Source organism: Nicotiana tomentosiformis, chromosome 4 (assembly GCF_000390325.3).
Source record: "Nicotiana tomentosiformis chromosome 4, ASM39032v3, whole genome shotgun sequence".
In the NCBI taxonomy this organism is placed as follows: domain Eukaryota; kingdom Viridiplantae; phylum Streptophyta; class Magnoliopsida; order Solanales; family Solanaceae; genus Nicotiana; species Nicotiana tomentosiformis.
Genome location: NC_090815.1, coordinates 62,545,516 through 62,568,395, shown reverse-complemented (window position 1 = coordinate 62,568,395; position 22,880 = coordinate 62,545,516). Strand labels below are relative to the sequence as shown.

At 37.0% G+C, this 22,880-nt stretch overlaps 1 protein-coding gene across 2 annotated transcripts; it reads left to right on the top strand.

The window, feature by feature from the left end:
* Nucleotides 1-14,701: 14,701 nt before the first annotated feature.
* Nucleotides 14,702-22,312, top strand: LOC104084856 (ATP-dependent Clp protease proteolytic subunit 2, mitochondrial). Of its 2 annotated transcripts, XR_683700.4 has the most exons (4): nucleotides 14,702-15,086; nucleotides 15,689-16,115; nucleotides 17,455-17,550; nucleotides 22,018-22,312. XR_683700.4 is itself a non-coding variant. In XM_009588811.4 (3 exons), exons 1-2 carry the CDS (start codon nucleotides 14,792-14,794, stop codon nucleotides 16,105-16,107), a joined length of 714 nt encoding a protein of 237 aa, XP_009587106.1. In that variant the 5' UTR covers nucleotides 14,703-14,791; the 3' UTR covers nucleotides 16,108-16,115; nucleotides 22,018-22,312. The 2 variants fall into 2 exon arrangements, 1 of the variants encoding a protein (XP_009587106.1); XM_009588811.4 differs by lacking the exon at nucleotides 17,455-17,550 and having other exon boundaries at nucleotides 14,703-15,086.
* Nucleotides 22,313-22,880: the final 568 nt, after the last annotated feature.

Genomic DNA, 22,880 nt, shown 5'->3' with positions numbered 1-22,880 from the left:
TTGTGACTTATTGGTATTTTCGGATAGGGTCCCGAGGGGCTCGGGTGAGTTTCGGATAGGCTTAGGTTGTGTTGCACTTGTTTTTTAATGTTTTGTCGTCGTTTATTCAAGCATAAATAGTAACATATTAAGAAAATGAGCTCCAAATTCTTTTTTTATTGAAGCATTGGATCCGTATCGTAATTACAGATCCATATAAAAAGGAATCGTCGAATTTGAACATCGTATGAGGGAGTTATGCTCATTTTAGTGTCGAAGAAGAAAACTGGTGATGGTGCTTCACAGATGCGAAGTTGGGTTCGCATCTGCGACCCCGCAGGTGCAAAGAATTATTTGTAAAAGCAGAAATGACTGCTGGAAAACCGCAGGTGCGGCTTTTTTGGCGCAAAAGTAGAAATCCATGTGTATAAAAAATCAGACTGTGTTTTTTTGATATTTTGAGCATATCTTGAGTTCTAGAGCTCTAATTAAGATGATTTTCGCGGCGTCTTCTCGTCTTTTCATGGGGGTCAGTATTTAACCTCAATTTTTGTATTTTTAACATGATTAAAATAGTTTATTTGTGAATTAATCTATATTTTAATTGGAGAATTGGGGATTTTTATCAAAAACTTTTTAAAAGTGAATAATTGAGTTTTGAACATCGATTCGGAGTCGGAATTGGATAAAATTTAGTATAGTTGGACTCGTATTCGAATGGGTTGTCGAAATTTATAAGTTTTTTTTGGGTTCTGAGGTGCGGGCTCGGGTTGACCTTTTGGTTGACTTAGAGTATTTGATTAAAGATTCGATCTTTATCCCTTGGGTTTTTTTCCCATGGCATTATTTGATATTTTTGAGTTGCTTTTGACTAGTTTTGAGCCGTTCAGAGGTTGATTCCCTCGGGATGGTATTTTTAGAGTGTTGTTTGGCTTGCTCGGTATTTGATTTGGCTTGTTCGGGGTAAGTAACATATCTAAACTTGGATTTGAGGGTAATTAACCTTGGGAATTATGTTATATGAGATGTGTTGGAGTGACGCACATGCTAGGTGACAGGCGTGTGTGCGTGCACCGGGATTTTCATGATCTGAGTGGACTCTAGACTATTACCTAACTTGATTTACGATCATGCTTTATTATATCTATGTTATCTTTACTCACTTGATTATCTGAGGTATGATTCATGTTAGAAATCATATTTAGGCTATGTGTTTATTTGATTGAGACGTAATGGGGCTAATCTTGTTATTTTGAGTTGTACATTGTAACTGCGATTATTTACTTAATTCCTTATTTGTATGTCATGTCTCAGTCTCTGTACAATAATTATTTGCTACATTATACGTGATGTTGTCTTCAATATGTAATACTGTTTGGGTTGAGTTCTATGTAATTGTGAGCCCTTGAAACTTGAGAGGTTGTTGATTGATGCGGGCCATAGAGTCGTGTTGTGTGTGTTATATGGATCAGGTTGCATACCGCAACGGACCTTATTATCTATTGAATGATATATGGATCGGGTTGCATGTCGCAATAGGCCTTATTGGTTGTTGAGTGATATATAGATCAGGTTGCACGCCGCAACAGGCCTTATTAGCTATTGATTATTATTTGGATCAGGTTGCATGCCGCAACAGGCCATATTGACTTTTGATTAGTGCTTGGGCAGGATCTGGCCCTCCAAAGTATTATATGCCAGCAGTGAGCGCAAGCACAGTGATATATACATGTGCTTTGGTAAGGGGCTTTTTAGCCAGGCACCCGTATAGTGCTGAGTGATTGTGTGTGTGATGGTGCGGGGTATTTGAGCCAGGCACCTTGAGTGTGCTTAGATTGAGTGTACCTGATGATTTCACTAGGATATTATTGACTTGACATGTATATTGACATGTAGGCATAGATACGTAATTTTCATCATGCTACTGGTAAATGAAAATTCTTATCTAATGTTATGAAATTGGAGAAACACAACTCTTTTGATAAACTCATGTTTAGTTGATTTTCAGTGGTAATATTTGGATTTTGAATGTTATACTTGAAAAGCATGTCTACTTTCCCGTAACTATGAACGAGCTGAACATAATATCTCTTGAGTTATTTACCTTGTTGTCTTTATTATCTTATTACGAGTTGTTATTGGCTATTGATATTGGGCATTGACCTTCTTTCGAGCTCGTTACTACTTTAAACCTGAGGTTAGATTTGTTACTCATTGAGTACACGGGGTTAGTTGTATTCATACTATACTTCTGCACTTTACATGCAGATCTTGGAGCTGATGCTGTTATGTATGGCGGAAGCCGGCATTGAAGGTGTACCTGCTTTCTAGATATAGCTACCACTTGTCCTTGGTAGTTTTAGATTTTAAATTCTATTTATGTATATTCCAAATAGATGTTGTATTTATTTCCATACCGGCTTTGTAAATCTAAGTCTTAGTGGCTTATGAGTTATACGACCAATCCATGGGAGTTTGTATAGATGTTCAGTTATTTTAATCATTGACTCTTATTATTCTTATTTGGGTTGTTTTGAATGTTATTTGGCTTACCTAGTGGGTCGGGTTAGGTGCCATCATGGCTAGTTGGATTTTGTGCCGTGACAAGTTAATATCAGAGCTCCAAGTTCATAGGTTCTATGAGTCATGAGCAAGTGTCTAGCAGAGTCTATCGGATCGGTATGATGACGTCCATACCTATCTTCGAGAGGCTACATGGCATGTAGGAAAATTTCCCATCTTTCTTTCCTTATCGTGCGACATTGATTTAGCTTGAAGTGTATCTCTTGAATTCCTTCCACTCACTCGTATGTTATGTTAGCGCTTAGTATCAGCTACGCATCGACCGCTTGTGTTTTTCCTGGATGACGTGTGAGATGGGTTATTTGTGTTTTGGTGATGGGCCAGTCTGGAGGACTTAAGGCTAGGTTTAGACCGCAACTTGGGCTCGATAGTTTCAGTTGTATAAGTATGTGCTTTTGGACTTATATGTTTGGTAGTGTCCCTAGGAGTGAGATTTATGGCTCGATGAGTGGTTGGATGGCTATATGATGAGTATTATATGACTGAGGGCTATGCTTAGATGATTTGGATGGAATGAGAAGAGTTTGCTTTAGAGGTGAAGAGGATTATGGATGCTTGATTTATGTCTTGATGTGTTGTACAGTCTCAAGTTATGAGTGTGTTGAGGGATCTTTCAGTTGCTCATTTGTGGAGTGAAGTAGATTCTTATGTCTTGTTGACGGGTTCAAGCCCGGGAGGATTTAGCGATTGCATAGTGGTTGCGATCGTGATGAGGGTCATGGAGGGATCCAGTTTGAGGCTAAGTAGGTGGGTTATCACCTGCAGGGTAGTCTACGAATGTGTGATCCTTATGATGTTTTGTGGAGAGTTTCTTTCTACTAGTGGATTATATATGTTACAATTTGAGTTTGGATCGCTTGAGGAAGTTGGCTTGACTGTCACGGGGATGAATGTGGGTTTAGCAGATGATTTGAGGTACTTTATGATTAGTGCTACATGAATTCATGAAGGATTTGGCTGAATTACAGTGCGGGGTTATGACAGTTAGGGAGTAAAGGTTTTGTAGGTTATTGGATGTTGTGTTCTATGACTTTGAGCCAAGTGGGGGAATCTGTTATCGACGATCAGGTTGCATGATTATGTGCTACAATAGTTTCAGCCTGAGGTATGCCGTGGATCAGTTATGACTTAAAGAGGATGGTTTTGAGGATGACTTGAGCAAGGAAAAGTGTTGGATGTATAATGTATTACACTTTATATTTATAAATGGAAATCTTGAATGATTTGGGTTTGCTATTCGTGATGGATGTAATGTGCTAAGAAAAGGGACTCACTCGGTTGCGTTAAGGTGGGGTTACTTCTTTGGGGTATTTGTGTGCTAATGGAATACAGGTTGTTTGGTTCATTTGGGCGGTGCATTTGAGATTAGAATAGGGTGGATGACTCTCGAGAAGGCTCTAATGGGTTCAAGATTCATATGTGGTATTTGAGAAATTTTCGGATTTGTGAATGGCTAAGATATGAGATTTACATTGGATGGTGTCGAGACTCGCATTATTTCTGTATCATTATGGATTCTACGTTTCAGTATCAGAGAGGTTAAGGAAACAACATCAGATTCACATAAGGTGTCTTCAGAGTGGGTATCTAGGATGCAGTATTTTTAGGTACCTAAGAGGATATACAATGGCTTATGGGCTTTAGGACGACGAGGTTTCATTCTAGGATCTCTTGTAGCGAGATTTGTGACGTGTGGGATTAAGATTTGCATGTACAAGGTTGCAGTTCAGTTTCGAAGGGAAGGTCATGAGTTTTCCACAGCACAGACAGTTTCAGATGATTAGAAAATGCTGGTACTATTTGGTATCACCTGAGATGAGTGTGCATTTCAGAAAGGCTCATTGTGTTTTGACTTGCGGATCCTTGGCTGGTATTATGGTAATCGCCTGATTGATCGACTGCTGATGTTTAGATTCTGCTATGTAGCATAGAAGAATTATGGAAGTATTTCTCGTGAGATGATTGTGCATAAGAGACGTGTCAGTCATTTGGGTGGTCGAGTCTAGATCGGATAAGGATATTTTTATATTCTTGTGATTTGAAGACTGGGAGTCTCAAAGGTGGACTATTCCTTGGTTGTGTATTGTGATGATGTGGCTAAAGTTAGACAACTGACGGTATATGCTATGGATAGGTTTCAGTAGATCTTTGGGAAGGTTATCTACTCATTTCTAGCGGATAGGGATCGATTTGGAGGACACTAGCAAGCCTAATTCAACATTGGGTCGGATTTGTTTGCTCAACACAACTACTATTGAAGGGTGTGTCATCGGTTAGAGTTGATCTTATTCGTGTCTGATTTGTTCCATGAGTTACTCTTCTATGCTACGATGGGTTGTGAGACTATTGACTATTTACAGATGATACAATTTTTTTGGGCCTTGCAGCGGAATTAGAGCGATATGGCTTTTGGGTTGTTGAATGGTTGATTACGTCTTAGTTATGCTCTTCCTATTTGTGGTATAGTGTGCTATCTGTTTCTTCATTGTTATAGTCATGCATTTCGCATGCTTTGCTGTTGTATTACACGTGTTAGGTGGGTATGAGATTTGGGCAATAGGTAATCCATATGGACCGATGTTTGGATTGGGTCACGCATTGCATGGGAGTTATGTTAGGGTACGATCCTTGTGTTTATTTCGTATGTTTTGTTTTTCCTCTATGAGATGGGTTCATAGCATTGCGCTTTGTGGTGATGTCTATTGAGATTGCGGGACGGTTCTTTCATCTAATTCTTCTTTCATCATTGGTTACATTGAGTTGTTTCTTGTTGGGTGCACGGATTGCATGGTATGTAGATCTTGATGGTATTGGTGTGGCATGTCAGTCGAGCAGCTTGTACTGGACAAGATGAGATTATTGGGACTGGAATGAGTGCTATCGGATTTAATTAAGGTATGTTTGGAAGAATAATATCATAAGTGAGTTTATAATTTGGGCAATGGTTCTTGGCGGGCGAGAGAGCTCCACGACTTGTTGATCTGATGGGTGGTTATGAGTTTATGATTTTTCTTCGTCATCGGCAGTGTACGAAGGTTTAGAACAAGGTTTTATTTGATATGAAGTTTGTTACTGGTACCGAGTTTGTTATTGAGCAACTATTGTGGCCGGAAGTTCTTGATATGAGTATCTGAGTTATGTGGAGTATCATGTGATAATATAATGGGTTATGGTTATGACTTGATACAACTTGTTCAGACTTGCACAGTTTATAGATATGAGAATTGAGTCTTGTAATGGATTCTGAATATTGGAGATTTGATTCTAAGGTTTATAGGCTAAGGTTAAAGTAAGGACCTTCAGTTAGGTTGTGTTGTCAGGCTTATATAGATTGGGGTGACGTGAGATCACCCATGTGTATGTGCATGGTGAGTTTATACAATGGTCTGATGGCTTTGGAACGACTCTTGGTACGTCCGAGGACGAACGTATATTTAAGCGGGGGAGAATGTAACGACCCGACCTATTATTTTGAGCATTTGCACTTTGTTTGGTGATTTGAGGTCTTGAGTAGCTTCATATGGTACATTATGACTTGCGTGTATCGTCGGTTATGGTTTTCGAGTGGTTTGAAATTGATTCGGGAGAATGATTCTTAAATAGGAAGCTTTAAGTTGGAAGAGTTGACCAAGTTTGACTTTTATGTATTTGACCTCAATCAGAGTTTTGATGGTACCGGTAGGTCCAGAAGGTTATTTTGGACTTGGGCGTATGCCCGGATTTGCATTTGGATGTTTCTAGAAGGTTTTTCTATAATTGCCGAAAGTTGGCAATTTGAAGATTTAGAAAATTCATAGGTTTGACCAGGAGTTGACTTTGATATTATCGAGTTCGGATTGTAGTTCTGGGAGTTGGAATAGGTTAGTTATGTCATTTAGAACTTGTGTGCGAAATTTGAGGTGATTCCGAGTTGTTTAGACGTGTTCGGCGTAAGTTTGGAATTTGGAAATTAGAAATAGTTCATTAAGCTTGACTTGAGGTGCGATTCATGGTTTTGATATTGTTATGTAGGATTTAAGGCCTTGAGCAGGTCCGTATTATGTTTTGGGACTTATTGGTATGTTCGGACGGGGTCCCGAGGGGCTCGGGTGAGTTTTAGATAGATTTGGGTTGCGTTGCGCTCGTTTTTTTATATTTCGATATCCTTTCTTCAAGCATAAATGGTACCACATTAAGTAAATGATCTCCAAATTCTGTTTTAATTAAAGTATTAGATCTATATCGTAATTACGGAGCCATATAAAAAAGAATCATCGAATTTGGACATCGTATGAGGGAGCTATGGTCATTTTAGTGTCAGAGAAGAAAATCAGTGCTTGTGCTTCGCAGATGCGAAGTTGGGTCCGCATCTGCGACCCCGCAGGTGAGAAAAATGGTCCGCAAAAGCGGAAATAATAGTTGAAAAACCGCAGGTGTGGCTTTTTGGGCGCAAAAGTGGAAATCCCTGTGTATAACAAAATCAGACTCCATTCTTTTGATATTTTGAGCATATCTTGAGTTCTAGAGCTCCGATTGAAGTGATTTTCTCGGCGTTCTTCTCGTCTTTTCATGGGGGTCAGTATCTAACCTCAATTTTTGTATTTTTAACATGATTACAGTAGTTCATTTGTGAATTAATCCATATTTTGATTGGAGAATTGAGGATTTTTATCAAAACAAATTCTAAAGTGAATAATTGGGTTTTGAACATCGATTCGGAGTCGGAATTGGATAAAATTAGTATAGTCGGACTCGTATTCAAATGGGTTATCAGAATTTATATGTTTTATCAGGTTCTGAGGTACGGGCCCGAGTTAACATTTTGGTTGATTTTGAGTATTTGATTAAAGATTCGATCTTTATCGCTTGGGTTTGTTTCCCATGGCATTATTTGAATTTTTGAGTTGCTTTTGACTAGTTTTCAGCCGTTCAAAGGTTAATTCACGTGGGATGGTATTTTTAGAGTGTTGTTTGGCTTGCTCGGTATTTGATTTGGCTTGTTCGAGGTAAGTAACATATCTAAACTTGGATTTGAGGGTAATTAACCCTGAGAATTATGTTATATGAGATGTGTTTTGGGTGACGCACATGCTAGTGATAGGCGTGTGTGCGTGCATCGGGATGTTCACGATCTGAGTGGACTCTAGACTATTACCGAACTTGATTTACAATCATGTTTTATTATATCCGTATTTTCTTTACTCACTTGATTATTTGAGCTATGATTCATGTTAAAAATCATGTTTAGGCTATGTGCTTATTTGGTTGAGATGTAATGGGGCTATTCTTGTTGTTTTGAGATGTACACTATAATTGCGGTTATTTACTCAGTCATGATTCCTTATTTGCATGTCATGTCTCAATCTCTGTACATTAATTATTTGCTACATCATACATGTTGTTGTCTTCCATATATGATACTGTTTGGGCTGAGTTCTATGAAATTGTGAGCCTTTAAGACTTGAGAGGTTTGTTGACTGATGTGGGTCATAGAGCCATGTTGTGAGTGTTATATGGATCGGGTTGCACGCCGCAACATGCCTTATTGGCTATTGAGTGATATATGGATCGGGTTGCATGCAGTAACCAGCCTTATTGGCTACTGAGTGATATATGCAAAAGGTTGCACGCCGCAATATGCCTTATTGGCTAATGATTATTATTTGGATTGAGTTGCACGCCGCAACTTGCCATATTGGCTTTTGATTAGCGCTTGGGTAGGATCCGCCCCTCCGGAGTCTGGCATGCCAGCAATGAGCGCAGGTACAGTGCAATATACACGTACTTTGGTGAGGGGCATTTTAGCCAGGCACCCGTACAGTGCTGAGTGATTGTGTGTGTGATGGTGAGGGACATTTGAGTCAGGCACCTTTAGTATGCTAAGAGTGAGTGTACCTGATGATTTCACTGGGAATAATTGACTTGACATGTACATGTAAGCATAGAGACGTAATTTTTCATCATGCTACTGGTAAATGAAAATTCTTATTTGATTTTGGGAAATTGGAGAAACATAGTTCTTTTGATAAACTCATGTTTAGTTGATTTTCAGTGGTAAGATTTGGTTTTTGACTGTTATACTTGAAAAGTATGTCTACTTTTCCATAACTGTGAACGAGTTGAACATAATATCTATTGAGTTATTTACCTTGTTGTCCTCATTATCTTATTACGAGTTGTTATTGGCTATTGATGTTGGGCATTGACCTTCATTCGAGCTCGTCATTGCTTTCAACCTGAGGTTAGATTTGGATTATGCTTATGTATATTCCAAACAGATATTGTATTTATTTTCATACCAGCTTTGTAAATCTAAGTCTTAGTAGCTCATGACTTGTACTACCAATCCATTGGAGTTTGTATAGAAGTTCAGTTATTTTAATCATTGACTCTTATTATTCACATTTGTGTTGTATTGAATTTTATTGTCACGACCCAAAATCTACCTAGTCGCGATGGCACCTAACCCAACCTGTCAGGTCAGCCAATTAAAAACTATCCAATTTAAATGAGATATATTAAGAAAAGAAATGATAATAAAACTGCTTTTATACAAGAATTCCCAAAGACTGGTAGTATAAATCACGAGCTTCTAAAATTTAGAGTTTACAAAGCTAGTATGAAATAAATACATCATCTGTCCGAACATATATAAACAGATTTTTATAAGTCTAGGGCTACAATGAACAAGAGGCAGTTGTAACTGGAACGTAGGTGCATCTTCAAATCCAGCTCCCGTCGTGCACAACAACATCATCATTCAACATCTGCACGCAAGGTGCAGAAGTGTAGTATGAGTACAACCGACCCCATGTACTCAATAAGTAACAAACCTAACCTTAGGTTGAAAGTAGTGACGAGCTGGAACAAAGGTCAGAGTCCAATACTAATAGCCAACAACAGTTCATAACAACATAATAAAAGTGATAAAAGAAGTAACTCAGAGATAAAGTGCCCAGCTCATTCACAGTTCCGAAAAATAGGCATGCTTTTTAAGAATGTCAGTGAAAATCCAAATCTTTTACCGAAATCACCAAAATACGAGTATGTTTGTAAAACTGTGATTTTGCCCAAAACTTTCAACAGATAAATGTTTCATTTTCAAATGGCACGAGGAAAGTACATCTCTATGTCTACATGTCAATGTATATGTGAAGTCATGAATGACGCAATGTCATACAACATGAGAAAAATGCATCTTTATGCATGTATGTCAAGTGTGCACGTCGAATGCAGTGCAACTCAGTGATAAAACCATATGCATACTCTCAGAGTATCAATTCACTTAGTCCTCCCAGTCACTCAGTCCTCACAGTCACTCAGTCTTCACAATCGCTCAGTCCTCCCAATCACTCAATCCTCCCAATCGCTCGGCACTCGCACTTAGTAGGTACCTGCGTTCACTGGGGGTGTGTACAGACTCCGGAGGGGCTCATTCAGCCGAAGCGCTATAATAAGCCAATCATGGCATGAATCAATAACATCTGCTGTGGCGTGCAGCTTGCTCCCATCATAAATCAATATCCTCAAAATCAGGCCCTTAGCCATCGCCCAGTCATCAATCTCTCCGGTCTCTCGGGCTCACAATATCATGAAAATCAGTCCAAAAATAATGATGTGATGTATCAATAAATGGTGACAGAAACTGAGATATGATATGCAAATGAATGCGTATGACTGAGTATGTAATTGCAATGTAAGCAAATAACTCAACAGCAGAAATGACCTTGGTGGGTCCCAATAGAATAAACATGTGGTCTAGACATGGTTTCTAACATGAATCACAGCTCAAAGCTCTAGTACGTAGAGATTTCATGGTTACAGATACGATTAGGTAACTACACAGTACCATAGAAATAACGGAGTCACAATTCACACGGTGCACGCCCACACGCCCACACGCCCGTCACCTAGCATGTGCGTCACCTCAACACCAAACAGATAACACGTAATTCAGGATTTTATACCCTCAGCACCAAGTTTAGAAGTATTACTTACCTTGAACAAGCCAAATCCAATGTTGGGCAAGCCAAGCGATGCTCCAAAAATGCCACCCCACGCGTACTGACCTCCGAACAGCTGAAAACTAGCCAAAAGAAACTCAAATACATCAGTTAATGCCAAAGGAAACAAACCCAATCGATAAGGGCCTAATCTTTAATCAAAAGCCCAAAATCAATCCAAAAGTCAAACCTCGGGCTCGCACCTCAGAACCCGACAAAACTCACAAAATCCGATAATCCATTCAATTTCGAGTCCAACCATACTAGTTTCACTCAAATCCGACTCCGAATCGATATTCAAAACTCAAAAACTCACACTATGAAACTTTAGGCTAAAACCCCCAATTTCTTTTTAAAATCCATAATCCAATTACCAAAAACGAAGATAAAATCACGAAATATAATCACAATTGAGTCAAGAATGCTTACCCCAAGTCACATGGTAAAAAATTACTTCAAGAATCGTCTCAATCCGAGGTCAATAGCTCCATATATGAATAAAACGACCAAACCCTCGATTTAAAAGCTTTTGCCCAGTCATTTCCGCATATGCGGTCAAATTGTCACATCTGCAACCTCCGCTTCTGCGAAAATATCTCGCTTCTACAAAGACCTATGAACACCAGCCCTTCCGCACCTGCGGAGTTTTCCCGCTTCTGCGCACACGCAGGTGCGCCAACCAACTCCCGCTTCTACGCCACACGCCGCTTCTGCGGCTAGACTTACGCTTCTGCAGACGCGCAAATGCGCCCTTAGTTCCGCTTCTGCGATCTTCCTTGCCCAGGTCTCACCTCGCTTCTGCGAAGAGGTCCTCGCATCTGCGATGTTGCTTTTGTGACCAATTGTCCGCAGATGCAGCCACACTAGAACCATCATCCTTAGCCAAATGCAACATGCGACAAAATGGTCCGAACCTTATCTGAAACTCACCTGAGCCCCTCGGGACCCCGTCCAAATATACCAACAAGTCCCATAACGTAACACGGACTTACTCGAGGCCTCAAATCATGCATAACAATATCAAAACCACGAATCGCACCTCAAATCGAACTTAATGAACTTTAAATCTTTTAATTTTCAAAACTCGTGCCGAACCTTATCAAATCAACTCAGAACGAACTCAAATTTTGCACACAAGTCCCAAATGACATAACGAAGCTATTTCAATTCCCGAAACTACAATTCGAATCCGATATTATCAAAGTCAACTCTCGATCAAACTTATGAACTTTCCAAACCTTCAAATTTCTAACTTTCGCCAATTAGCGCCGAATCTTTCTAGAAATATTCAAATGCAAAAATCTGAGCATACGCCCAAGTCCAAAATCACCACCCGGACGTAACAGAGCCCTCAAAATTTTGTTCCGGGGTCAAATTCACAAAAGTCTAACTTGGTCAACTCTTCCAACTTAAAGCTTAAATCATGAAATTCATTCTTCCAAATCGATTCCGAATAACCTGAAAACCAAAACCGACAATTCACATAAGTCATAATATATCATACGGAGCTACTCATGCCCTCAAACTACGGAGCAAAGTGCAAATGCTCGAAATAACCGGTCGGGTCATTACATTTATTTGGCTTACCAAGCAGATCGGGTTAGGTGCCATCATGACTAGTTGGATTTCGGGTCGTGACAGGATTAATAGTTGAAAAATACTCAACTTGGAAACTAATTTTTAATTTTTTTTCTCCCACGACCACATCAACATCCAAAGCACGAGGCTATCAAATTACTAAGTTCAGGACCAAAGTATTGTGACTTATTTAAACCCTAACTAAAAATTGTTAGAGCCTGTTTGGATTAGGTGATTCTAAATAGTTGATAAGCTTGAAGTGTTGAAAAATATTTATAAGTGTTGAAATTAATTTTTTTAAAATAAACATTTACGTGTTTGGATAAAAGTGTTGAAACTAATAATAAGCAGTTGATATATATGATAAAAAAAAGCTGATAAGCTGTTCTTTTGTTAAAATAACTAAAATACCTTTTAAAACTTTACAAAATATTATAAATTAAAAAGTTTCTTTTTAAAGAAAAGGATGAATAAAGAATATGGAATGAAGAAAAGTTAGGAAATTTGTTTTGGGAAATATATTTTGTGAATTAAAAATATTATTAAGGATAAACTAGTAAAAGCCTTGGTAAAACTAAAAGTGCTTATAAGCTGAAAAATCATAAATTAGGGGATGACCAACTTATGACTTGTGGCTTGTTTTAGCTTATAAGCACTTGACTTATTAGCACTTTGGGTGTTTACCAAACAAGCTGTTATAATTTGTTTGGATGGTTGTTATGTATCGTTTCATAATATATCGTATTGTATTGTATCGTTTTGATATATACAATGTTTGAATAGATTGTATTGTTTGCTATCGTTTTATGATGTCATGCACTAATAATATAAAGAATAAACCTATAATATTATAAATAAAAAGTAAGGTACGAGATAGAATTATTATATAAAAAGGTAGGATAAAGGATAAAATAAAATTATTTAATAAGAAAAAGGAAAAAATTGAACGTTATATAAAGTGGTACTTTTCATAGAACTTAAGAGCCGTTTGGCCAAGCTGCCAGAAACTGCTTATTTTGAAAAGTACTTTTTTTTAGAAGTGCTTTTTTCCAAAAGTACTTTTAAAAAAAATAGTTTGTGTTTGGCCAATTCGTTTAAGAAGTACTTTTTGTAATATTTGATAAACAAATTGTGTTTGGCCAATCTTTCTAAAATGTGCTTTTGAGTGTCAAATTACCAAAAAAGGATAGTACCAAGGTCTTAAAATTATTTTAAAAAGAAAAATAAACTTAAATATTTATCGTTAGAGACTTTTATTATGTTTTTATTTTATTTAATTAAAATATAAAACATAAAGTAAACATACATATTAAAGATTTAAATCAATATAACATACTATATAGTTATACCAAAGCATATAATATTATCTAGTATAATTACTTATTGTCATAATTCAGTATGAATTAGAAGTCTATTCCACAAATTACTGTATATTGATAATCCATCATGAAATAATAAGCAAAGTCACTCATACATGATAATATTTCTCAACAATTTCATTTCTAATTCTATCACAAAATGCCTCCATATTAGTAGAAGACTTGCCTTGCATTTCTAAAGGACCAGAAGGCCCATCTCCTTCCTCAATCTCTGCAGTAATATCTTCATTAGCATAATAGTTGAATTCCTTATAGGTAGAAAGAATGTCGTCGGATAAAATTATGTATAACCATGTTAATTGTAACAAGATTAGGCTGAGTGTCAAACTTGAAAGATGGCACTGAGCGTAAAATATAGATAATTTTAAATATATAAATAATTATTATTTTCGTAAAATTAGTTAAGTATGTTTAAATTCAAATTCAAAAAGAGTAACTAATTATTAACAACACATCATGCATCATTTATTTTTTTAAAATTTAAATTAAAAAAAAAACTAATTATTACATAACCTATCTAACTTTTTCCTAAATTGCCAAGTGACCAATTGTGAGACTGTCACTTGGCTTAATGTGAACGTTTTTTCTTCTTCTTTTAATAATATATAGATTATGTGATGTAATTGTAAATTTATTATCTATTTGTAGGTAATTTTCACAAATTAGATTTGATAACTATTTTAATGATTCGAGAATTAATGGCCTATAATAAAAGAAATTATAAATAATTATTTGTAGGAAGAGAATTAATAACTCAAAGAAGGATATAGATATGCTTTAGTGTGAAAAAAAGAAGAAGACAATTTGGAAAGTTACAAGATATTACACAAAAAAAAAAATCAAAAACAAGAAAAGTCAATTTTTTTTTGGAAAGTTACAATATATTCATGTATTATCTCTAAATTTAAAAGAATGGTAGAAACTAGAAACACAAAATAAAAGAAAAAGCTTAAGTAGTAAGGGATAATTTAGAAAATATAAATTTATAGTGAGAATAGTTTTATTTTGAATAAATTAATTTTCTGCTTCTGCTTAGAAGCTAAAATTTTGTGCTTCATCCCAAAAACACAAAATTGCGTCTCGACCAAATAGCTTAAATTTTTAAAAAAGTTCTTTTTGAAGAAAAAAAATTACTTTTGACACAGGCTCCAAGTAACAGTCAAAATAAATCAACAAGCTTATAAGCTCAGCTTTCCACCCTCTAAATTACGTTAAAACCCCACACTTGAATCTTCCTATCACAATCCAAAATCCACTGAGGTTTCAATCCAAAATCCCAGCAAAAGAGCGATGCGCAGCCTAATTGCTCACAAACTTTGGAATGGAATTAGCAGAAGGCCTTTGAATCCAAATAGTAGGAGATGGTACGGGCTAATACCGATGGTGATAGAGCACTCTTCCCGTGGAGAGAGGGCTTATGACATATTCTCAAGGCTGCTGAAAGAGCGCATCATTTGCATCAATGGACCCATTAACGATGATACTTCCCATGTTGTCGTTGCTCAGCTTCTTTTCCTTGAGTCCGAGAATCCATCCAAGCCTATTCACATGTACCTCAATTCTCCCGGTGGCGCCGTCACTGCCGGTTAGTGTTTCTGTGTGTGCGCTTTTTTTCCATTTCTCATCTAAAGACAGGAATTTTTTTTTGTTTTAGTTGATTATATTTTGCATATTTGAAAACTACTCGCTAAAATAGCCCCTGTTGTCGGATGTAATTTTGGAGTGACATACTCTGGCCAATGACTAACTTTAAATAGAGTTCAATTTTCAATATGATGAGAAAAAGAAAAGGTAATAGTGTCAATATATGCACCTACATTTTATCCTATTTGGATTTTGGTAATGTGATTATCAAGGGTGAAATGATTAGTAACTAGCTCTCTGTTTCTATGAATAAAGCTTGACAAATACTTTTATTTTGGTGGTTTTGTTTGTCTCTATTTCTTCACATGATAATAAGTAGGCTTGGCAGTCTGCATTTGGCTGAGTGTGGTGCTTTCAGTTCAAATCTATGATAGAAGTTAAGATTATGTTTTTCACCTTTCGGTTAACCTTTATATTTGCCTTTCATGATGAGATTTGGTAGCTCATTCTTGGAGTAGGCTGATTGTGTTTGAATGTAAACTCAGAACCATGTCGTTGTGCTATCGGAACCCTGTCGTAACTTTCTCCTGTTCTTTTGTATAGGTCTTGCTATCTACGATACAATGCAGTACATTCGATCTCCAATTAATACTATATGTCTAGGTCAAGCAGCTTCAATGGCATCCCTTCTCTTAGCTGCTGGTGCCAAGGGTGAGAGACGATCTCTTCCTAATGCTACAATCATGATTCATCAGCCTTCTGGCGGATATAGTGGGCAAGCTAAAGATATGACAATTCACACAAAACAGATTGTTCGGGTATGGGATGCACTGAACCAACTATACTCCAAGCATACGGGACAACCAGTGGAAATAATTCAGAAGAATATGGATAGGGATTATTTCATGACCGCTGAAGAAGCCAAGGAGTTTGGGATAATTGATGAGGTTATTGATCAAAGACCAATGGCTCTGGTAACTGATGCTATCGCTAATGAGGCCAAAGATAAAGGTTCAAGTTAGAATTTGTGGTAAGACTGAAGCTTTTCTTCCCAAACTTGTAAACGCGCAAACACACATGCAACAAGAGAGAGTAAAAGACTAGAGCCTATAATGTTGATTGCAGTTTTCTAGGAAATATTTGGATAAAACATATAAAAATCACCTATCCAAAAGGAAAACAATGCATCTGCTATGTACTTTTATGCTTGTATATCTTTGTGTTTATGCTGTGTGTATAACTGATGTATGAGGAAAAGATAATGTTGTCTTTGTAACAATCGCTTAGCAATTCTGAGGTTTACTTACTGGTGTAAGTACTTGTGTTATGAGTTAATGTCTCAGTTCTTTGTTTTCTCACTTTTTGACTTTAGTAAGTTTATGAAATGCAAAATAAGATAGACAAGTAAAAATGAGATGTATACTATGATGATTATAGGTATAAGACACAAGGTTCTCTTAAGTACATTCTTTAAGCCTAAAATCACTGTTGTGTATTCAGTCTAACAGTACTGAGGGCTACTGCATTTTTGCCTATGTCCTTCAGTTACTTTTGGACTAATCTTGTGAGCACAAGTCTTAGATAATACTGAAAACGTTAAAAATTGTTCCTTTGAAGACACCCGATAGAAAATTCTTAGCAATTTGCTTAAGTGAATTCTTTTTCCTTCCATTAGAATCCTTTTCCTTGCGCAGATTTGTCTGATGGAAAGAATCAGGTTTGAGTTGTCATTCTTTTTCTGTAAGTTAAATGAGAAAACGCTTCTTGTGCTTATGCAACAGTAAATGTTGAACAGGTATGTAGCTTTAACAGCTGCATTTCCTTATAAAAAATAAAAGGCTTAATTAATACTTTACCACTTCAACTTACACGAAAAATCCCTATTACACATTTTCTCTGCAGGCCTCCTTTTACACACCTCATCTATCATTTTTCATTGGAAAAACAAGTTACCAACCCAAAAAAGTGCGTGCAAGGGTTAAAAATCTTCCAAATTCCTGTTCTTTGATATTTTAAAGTGTCTTGTTATCTTTTTATCCACTTCTTATATATTTTTGTTTTCTTTCTATTTTTTTCTTTTCCTTTTCTTTATTGTTACAGTGGGTGCAATGAGGTCTAGGTTCTTTCTCTCTCCCTTTTTAAGAAATTTTTTGTCCCTGTGCATTTCCATTTGTACCACTAATGCAGATGTTTCAACTTCATTAGTTTAGTTGTTTTTGAAGAAACACACAATAAGAGGACAGATGCTTCCTCCAGAGAATGAATGGTCAAACTTATTAGAATCTGATCCCTTACAAAGTCAAGATCAGATCGAAGCCCTATTAATGCCAAGACCATTAAAAATTTATCTTCTTGTTGTTCTTGCGCAGTGATGTGTTACCGGATAATGGCATGAGAGCATCAAACTCATCTTTTAGGATTTCTTGCGCTAAATAACTTACAATATCTTGATGGTTCTGCTGCAGGTGAGCAATATCTGAAACTACTTTATACATATGTTGCAAATCATTTATGTGTATAGTTTTAGCATGGTCCAAATCTTGCAACAAGTATTACAATATTGAAATAAGTTAAGCAATTTAGGGTCAAAAGAATTCCACAAGTTATGCTGCACAGCTGTGCATCCATTTTCTTCCAATGAGCCCTCTTTGTGGCAACGATATCACTTGCATGCTTAACTAAGTGATCATCGTAGCCTTGGCCCATAAACTATAACTCGACTGAGGCTGACCAAGACATATAATTACTACTACCTTGCAGTTTCACATTGGTAATAGTTGGCGAACTTGAGATAGATGGAAAAAGAGTTTTGATGTCACCTGTGATCGAGGGATCATCTTTCTCTCTCATTAGTTTGCTTAAAAATTATCTAAGCCAAGGATTCAAAGTATTGTTATAGAAAAGAAAGAGGTGAAAGACGTGCGCCTCCTTAAACGGTCACTGGAATAGTGGCTGCCGGAAAAAAGACCCGGAATATTTGCTGGAAAAGCTGCCGGAACAGTCACAAGGACTCTGATACCATGTAAAGAAATAAAAGAGTGTAAAGATATAAAAGAGAGAAAGAAGATCAATTGGAGGTTATGATTTGTTCTTTGAGCATCATCAGAATTTATAGTGTTATAATACAATTACAGTTGCACCTAACCCATTTAATTCCTATCTACTAAATCATACAAAGTCATACACAATCTTAACATAACATTTATCGACCTACCAAATCATTCATTCTTGTCCAGTTTGGTGCTCTGGGGGTGGAAACAATAATCAAACTTTTAATAGTGTTGACTTCATGGGAAAAAATGGTTTTGAATTTTGTACTTATAGATACTAGACGTTTTTCTGGAATATCGTATGGTTTCTTGTAAATTGTTAGATAGCTTCTCAGTTTGTATAGGTATGTTACATTGCATAGTCCTTTTTGTATTTGAACAATTTATACATGCATTAGAATGTTGAGTTTTAGAGTCGAAGTGAAGTGTTGGAAGAATTGAGCTCTTGAGTTTAATATTCTCATATTTGGACAAACATCGAATGTATTGTGATACTTTCCCGCATTGGACAATGTATGTCTCGTGTCTAACACCTATAATATGTGTCTCATGCATTCATCATATTATCAAATCCTCAGTATATTTCTTCTTACGTATTAGTTTCTCACATCATATTAGAGTTCTATGATTTTGGTAGTGAGTCAAGTAACTTCCGTCTATCGGCCTCATGTTGCCTGTTCGGTCAATTTTTTTCTTCCTTGTTTGCGATGACTGCTTTGGCGAGACTGTCATGCCTCTTTGCTGCAATCTTATGGTTGCACCACACCTCTTTTGTCATCGCTCTAGCAGCACTGTACCTTTTTGAGGCGACTGCTTCGGAAACACTTAACTTCTTCATGGCGACCTGTGCATCATGCTTCTTTTCTGCGACTACTCTAATGGCGTCACATCTCTTGGTCGTGTCTCTTTTTTGGTGACTGTTTCGGTGCCGGTAAACCTCTTTCTGATAATCGTTCAGATGGTGCTGTCTTTATTCCCAGCCGCTGTCTAGGAGCAATTCTTTTGACAAGGTTCTGGTATCCGGATCAATTTTTCCGGTGACTTCCTAGCATGTTTTCCGGCGATATTTACTTTGTTTTCGAAATAAACAAAATCACGTTTTGATGGACGTGTTAGTGTCAGAGTAGGGAGTTAGAAGAGTTAAAGTCTTAGATTTATTCACATTTGACAAAATATCTATCACCTATAAATAGTTATGCACTGTATTCATCATGTGAAGACATCAATATCTATTCTGTTTCTTATTTTCTCACAACAGCGAAGGTATCCCCTTGCTGCCGACAATCTTGACACCAAAATTTAATTATTACCAGTAAAACATGAGTTTTATACCTCAGCATTCCACCCTTGTGGCAGTTTCAAATGCACCAGACAGTCACAACTTTCATAAATGCTTTTACAAACATTGCTAGGGACGTTAACATGATACTTTTAGTTGAAAGCTGGTCCTGCACATGTATGAGGATAACTTCCAAATAAGATAAAGCCTTTGTGCTATTTTTTCCGGTTGGGGGGGGGGGGGGGGAAGGTTGGAGATAAGTAATTAAAATCATTGTCATGTCTTACTATTCCAACTATTTAAAGCTGAAAGGTGTTTCCTGGGATAGCATCAACAGATGCCAAAGGAACTGCTGTCCACTTCTGGTTTCTAGAGCTCTATTTGTTTTATTTCTAATTTGTCAACTGAGGATGTTTATCTTGGTTATTGCAAATCAATTAGTTTCTTCATGGAATTACTGCCATTCATAGTCTTATTGGACGTAAAAGGCAAGTACTAGTTATTTTGACAGAAAAAAGTGAAGATGACCTGTGAAAGGATCCAGTGGCAGCAGCCCAAGGGCTTTGGTCTAGTGGTAAGAGCACAACACGTGATGTGTGAGTTAGGCATACGTCAGAGGCGCGGACCTGTCACAGACAAAAATCCTGGAATTTAAGTGGAGAGAAGGGTAGAGGGGCAGACCCATTACCATCGAGTTTTAGAACCGTGCGTCAATTGCCCTCGGGGATTACTCGGCTGTTTAATAAAGAAGGAACTCTCCTATAAAAAGAAGGATACACAAACTAAAAGAGAAAGGGAAAATCGAAGTCGTCCCAGGGAACATTTTGGTTTTAATTATTTGAGCTCCCAGATTCCACTTTTAATAAGTGGCTATTGGGACGAGAAATCACTCTTTCCATCAGTGTTTGAAAATTGATGAAACTTGAGCACTGTGATATCCATTTTACTTGCGGTCCATTTCTCTTAGCACATTTTTGCAGACTGGTAACTGTTTATTGATATATGGAAACTAAGAGGCACACTTCAGGTATCGGTTAATACCTTGAGTTGACTTTCCCTGAAAAGATTATTTTCTTCATTGTTAATGGTTTTCAGTCTGCCGAAGCTCCATTTATGGACGCGGGAGTTTATCTTAGGTATGAAAGCATTCCAGCTCTAGGTTTTGAAATTGAATTCTGAGAATAATGTCTTAAGAGAGGAGATAGAATATGTGGATGCACGAATACGAAATGTTGATGCTCAATTTTGTGTTAAGGTTTCTTGTGGAATGAGGAGCTTTACGCAATGTGGTTGGTTCAAATCCAGGTCATATATAAGGTGTCTTGTTGCCAATCCTAAAGAAAGTATACTGATTGATATATTCGTGAAAATTCTGATTTCTTTCAAATTTTCTGTACAACTCAGTTTTTGAAAAATGTGCACTCGATCGGAAGGAGCAGAAAGGGAGCTGTCCTGGGGAGTTGTAAATTAGATGCATCTTTTAACTCCAATTTTGAATCCCCACCTAAATAGTTGTTGCTGAATAGGCGGAACCGAAAATTCCATTGTATAAAAGATAAGGAAGCAACTGTGCAGGATTTGCTTGGTGATATTGTAAACCTATTACCTATCTTAGGTTAAACTGATATTTCTGCCAGAGTAGAGTAGTCGATAGTTCCAGTGAATTGCGGTTTGACCTTTTAGGGTGATGAAACTTGAGTGTATAACAAGTCCACTTTATATTGAATAGTGGGTCTAGCGTACGAAGTTTTGGCTTTATAATCTCATAGACTTGGATAGTTTTCTGTCTTTGAAAGTCTTTGGGGCCACAAAAGTCTTCTCTAATTATTGAAGACTGGTCATGCACTCTGAGATTTTCTGATCAATTAAATAACACTTATGTGTCATATTATTTTGACTTGATCTTTTCAAATTTTACATTATATCCTTTTTGCTGGAAAAGCTTGAACTAAATTTTCTTCATGTTTGATTCATAATAATAAGATTTGTGCACTAGCAGGCAGACTTAAGATAGTTCACTCTCTTTTTAATATATTTGTTTGCCTGATAATAGTTATACAAATAAGTGCCTGCTGCTGGCACTTCAAAGCCTCCTCAGGCCTCGATTCAGCTGCTTGAATTGTAAGCAGATCAGTGTGTATTAGTGAAGGCTGAGGTTGCTTTCCTCTCTTCACTTGATTTTGGAAAATCAATCCCGTCGTATTAGTGTGATTAAAGTGAGGATAAATGATTATTCTGGAAACTGGTATTCAGTAGGTTTTATGTTAACGGAACAAACTTATATTTGAAAGTACATCTCATTTCGCGCGTCATGTTTTGAGTATTTCAACCTTGCAGTGGATCTCTCCTTGACCTGTCCATGAAAATTCTTGCTTCACTTAAAGTCGTTTCTTTTTAGTTCAGCTGCTGCAAAGTATCACCCCCTCTCCCAGACACGGAAAAGAAAAAGATAGACTGCAGAAGATAATTTGTATTTGATCTCCTTTTGCTGCATTGCTTTTATCGATTATTCAACTAGAAACATGAAAGTAGTTCTGTTCCAGTGCCTTCTGTAGCTGAATATGTTGCCTGAGAAACTCACAATCTTTTTCATTTGGATGTAGGGATCTAGAACCTGGGTTGGTATTTGAGAACTTTCATGGGACATTTTGCTTATGGAGAATGACATCAGTGTTTTCTTCAAGTAGTAATAAGAAGGATGATTTTCAGCAACATAAATCATTGTTCATTTTTGTGTAGAAGCGGGGAAGACTTGTTGCATAAAATTCCTGATTTAGGATTTTCACTTTGAGCTTATATGCTATAGATATTATTTGCAGCTACTCATGATAAATTTTTCTTATGCTCGGCCAAGATGTTATTTAGCGCTTCTTTTCATAAAAAGAACTTTGGTGTGTACTAGCTTGGCTCGTTTCTAGTATCTGATGTCGTGATTCCTGCGTCGATAAGTTTATATGGCATATCTGATGTCGTGATTCCTGCTAGTGCAAGGGCTAATCAAAGGAAGGCAGCAATATGGAGCTCCGGTTTCAATCAATCAGGACAAAAGTGCTATGAATGTGTGTCGATGCACATTGATTAAACCCTTCGGATTCTTAGAAAACTTGAATTGAAGCTATTGCATGAGTTTTTGGGGAGGTCTTTAAAGGCAACAAGAAGGATATTGAAGCACCTACAGATGAACAATGATTAAAATAAACTGAGACAAGTGATTAATTCTTACAAGTTTGTGTGCAAGGTTATAACAGTTGCATCTGAAAGCCATATGACAGACAATTATATTGAACGAATCCTAGGATTACGGTATTATGATGGAAATCCTAGAATGAGATTCTGTTCGCAGCGTGCATTGTCTACTTATATATTTGAACTAGTGACATGGGATATAAATGTACAAGAAAAAGACGCTATGACCACAATTGCTCCATTTGTTTAAACTAGTCTTAGGGTACATTGTACGTATACC

Bases quoted from the DNA above. Each gene is read 5' to 3' on its own strand.
- LOC104084856 (XM_009588811.4), top strand. From the start codon at position 14,792: ATGCGCAGCCTAATTGCTCACAAACTTTGGAATGGAATTAGCAGAAGG. The intron at 15,087-15,688 runs GTTAGTGTTTCT...TCTTTTGTATAG, and splicing joins CGGTGGCGCCGTCACTGCCG to GTCTTGCTATCTACGATACA.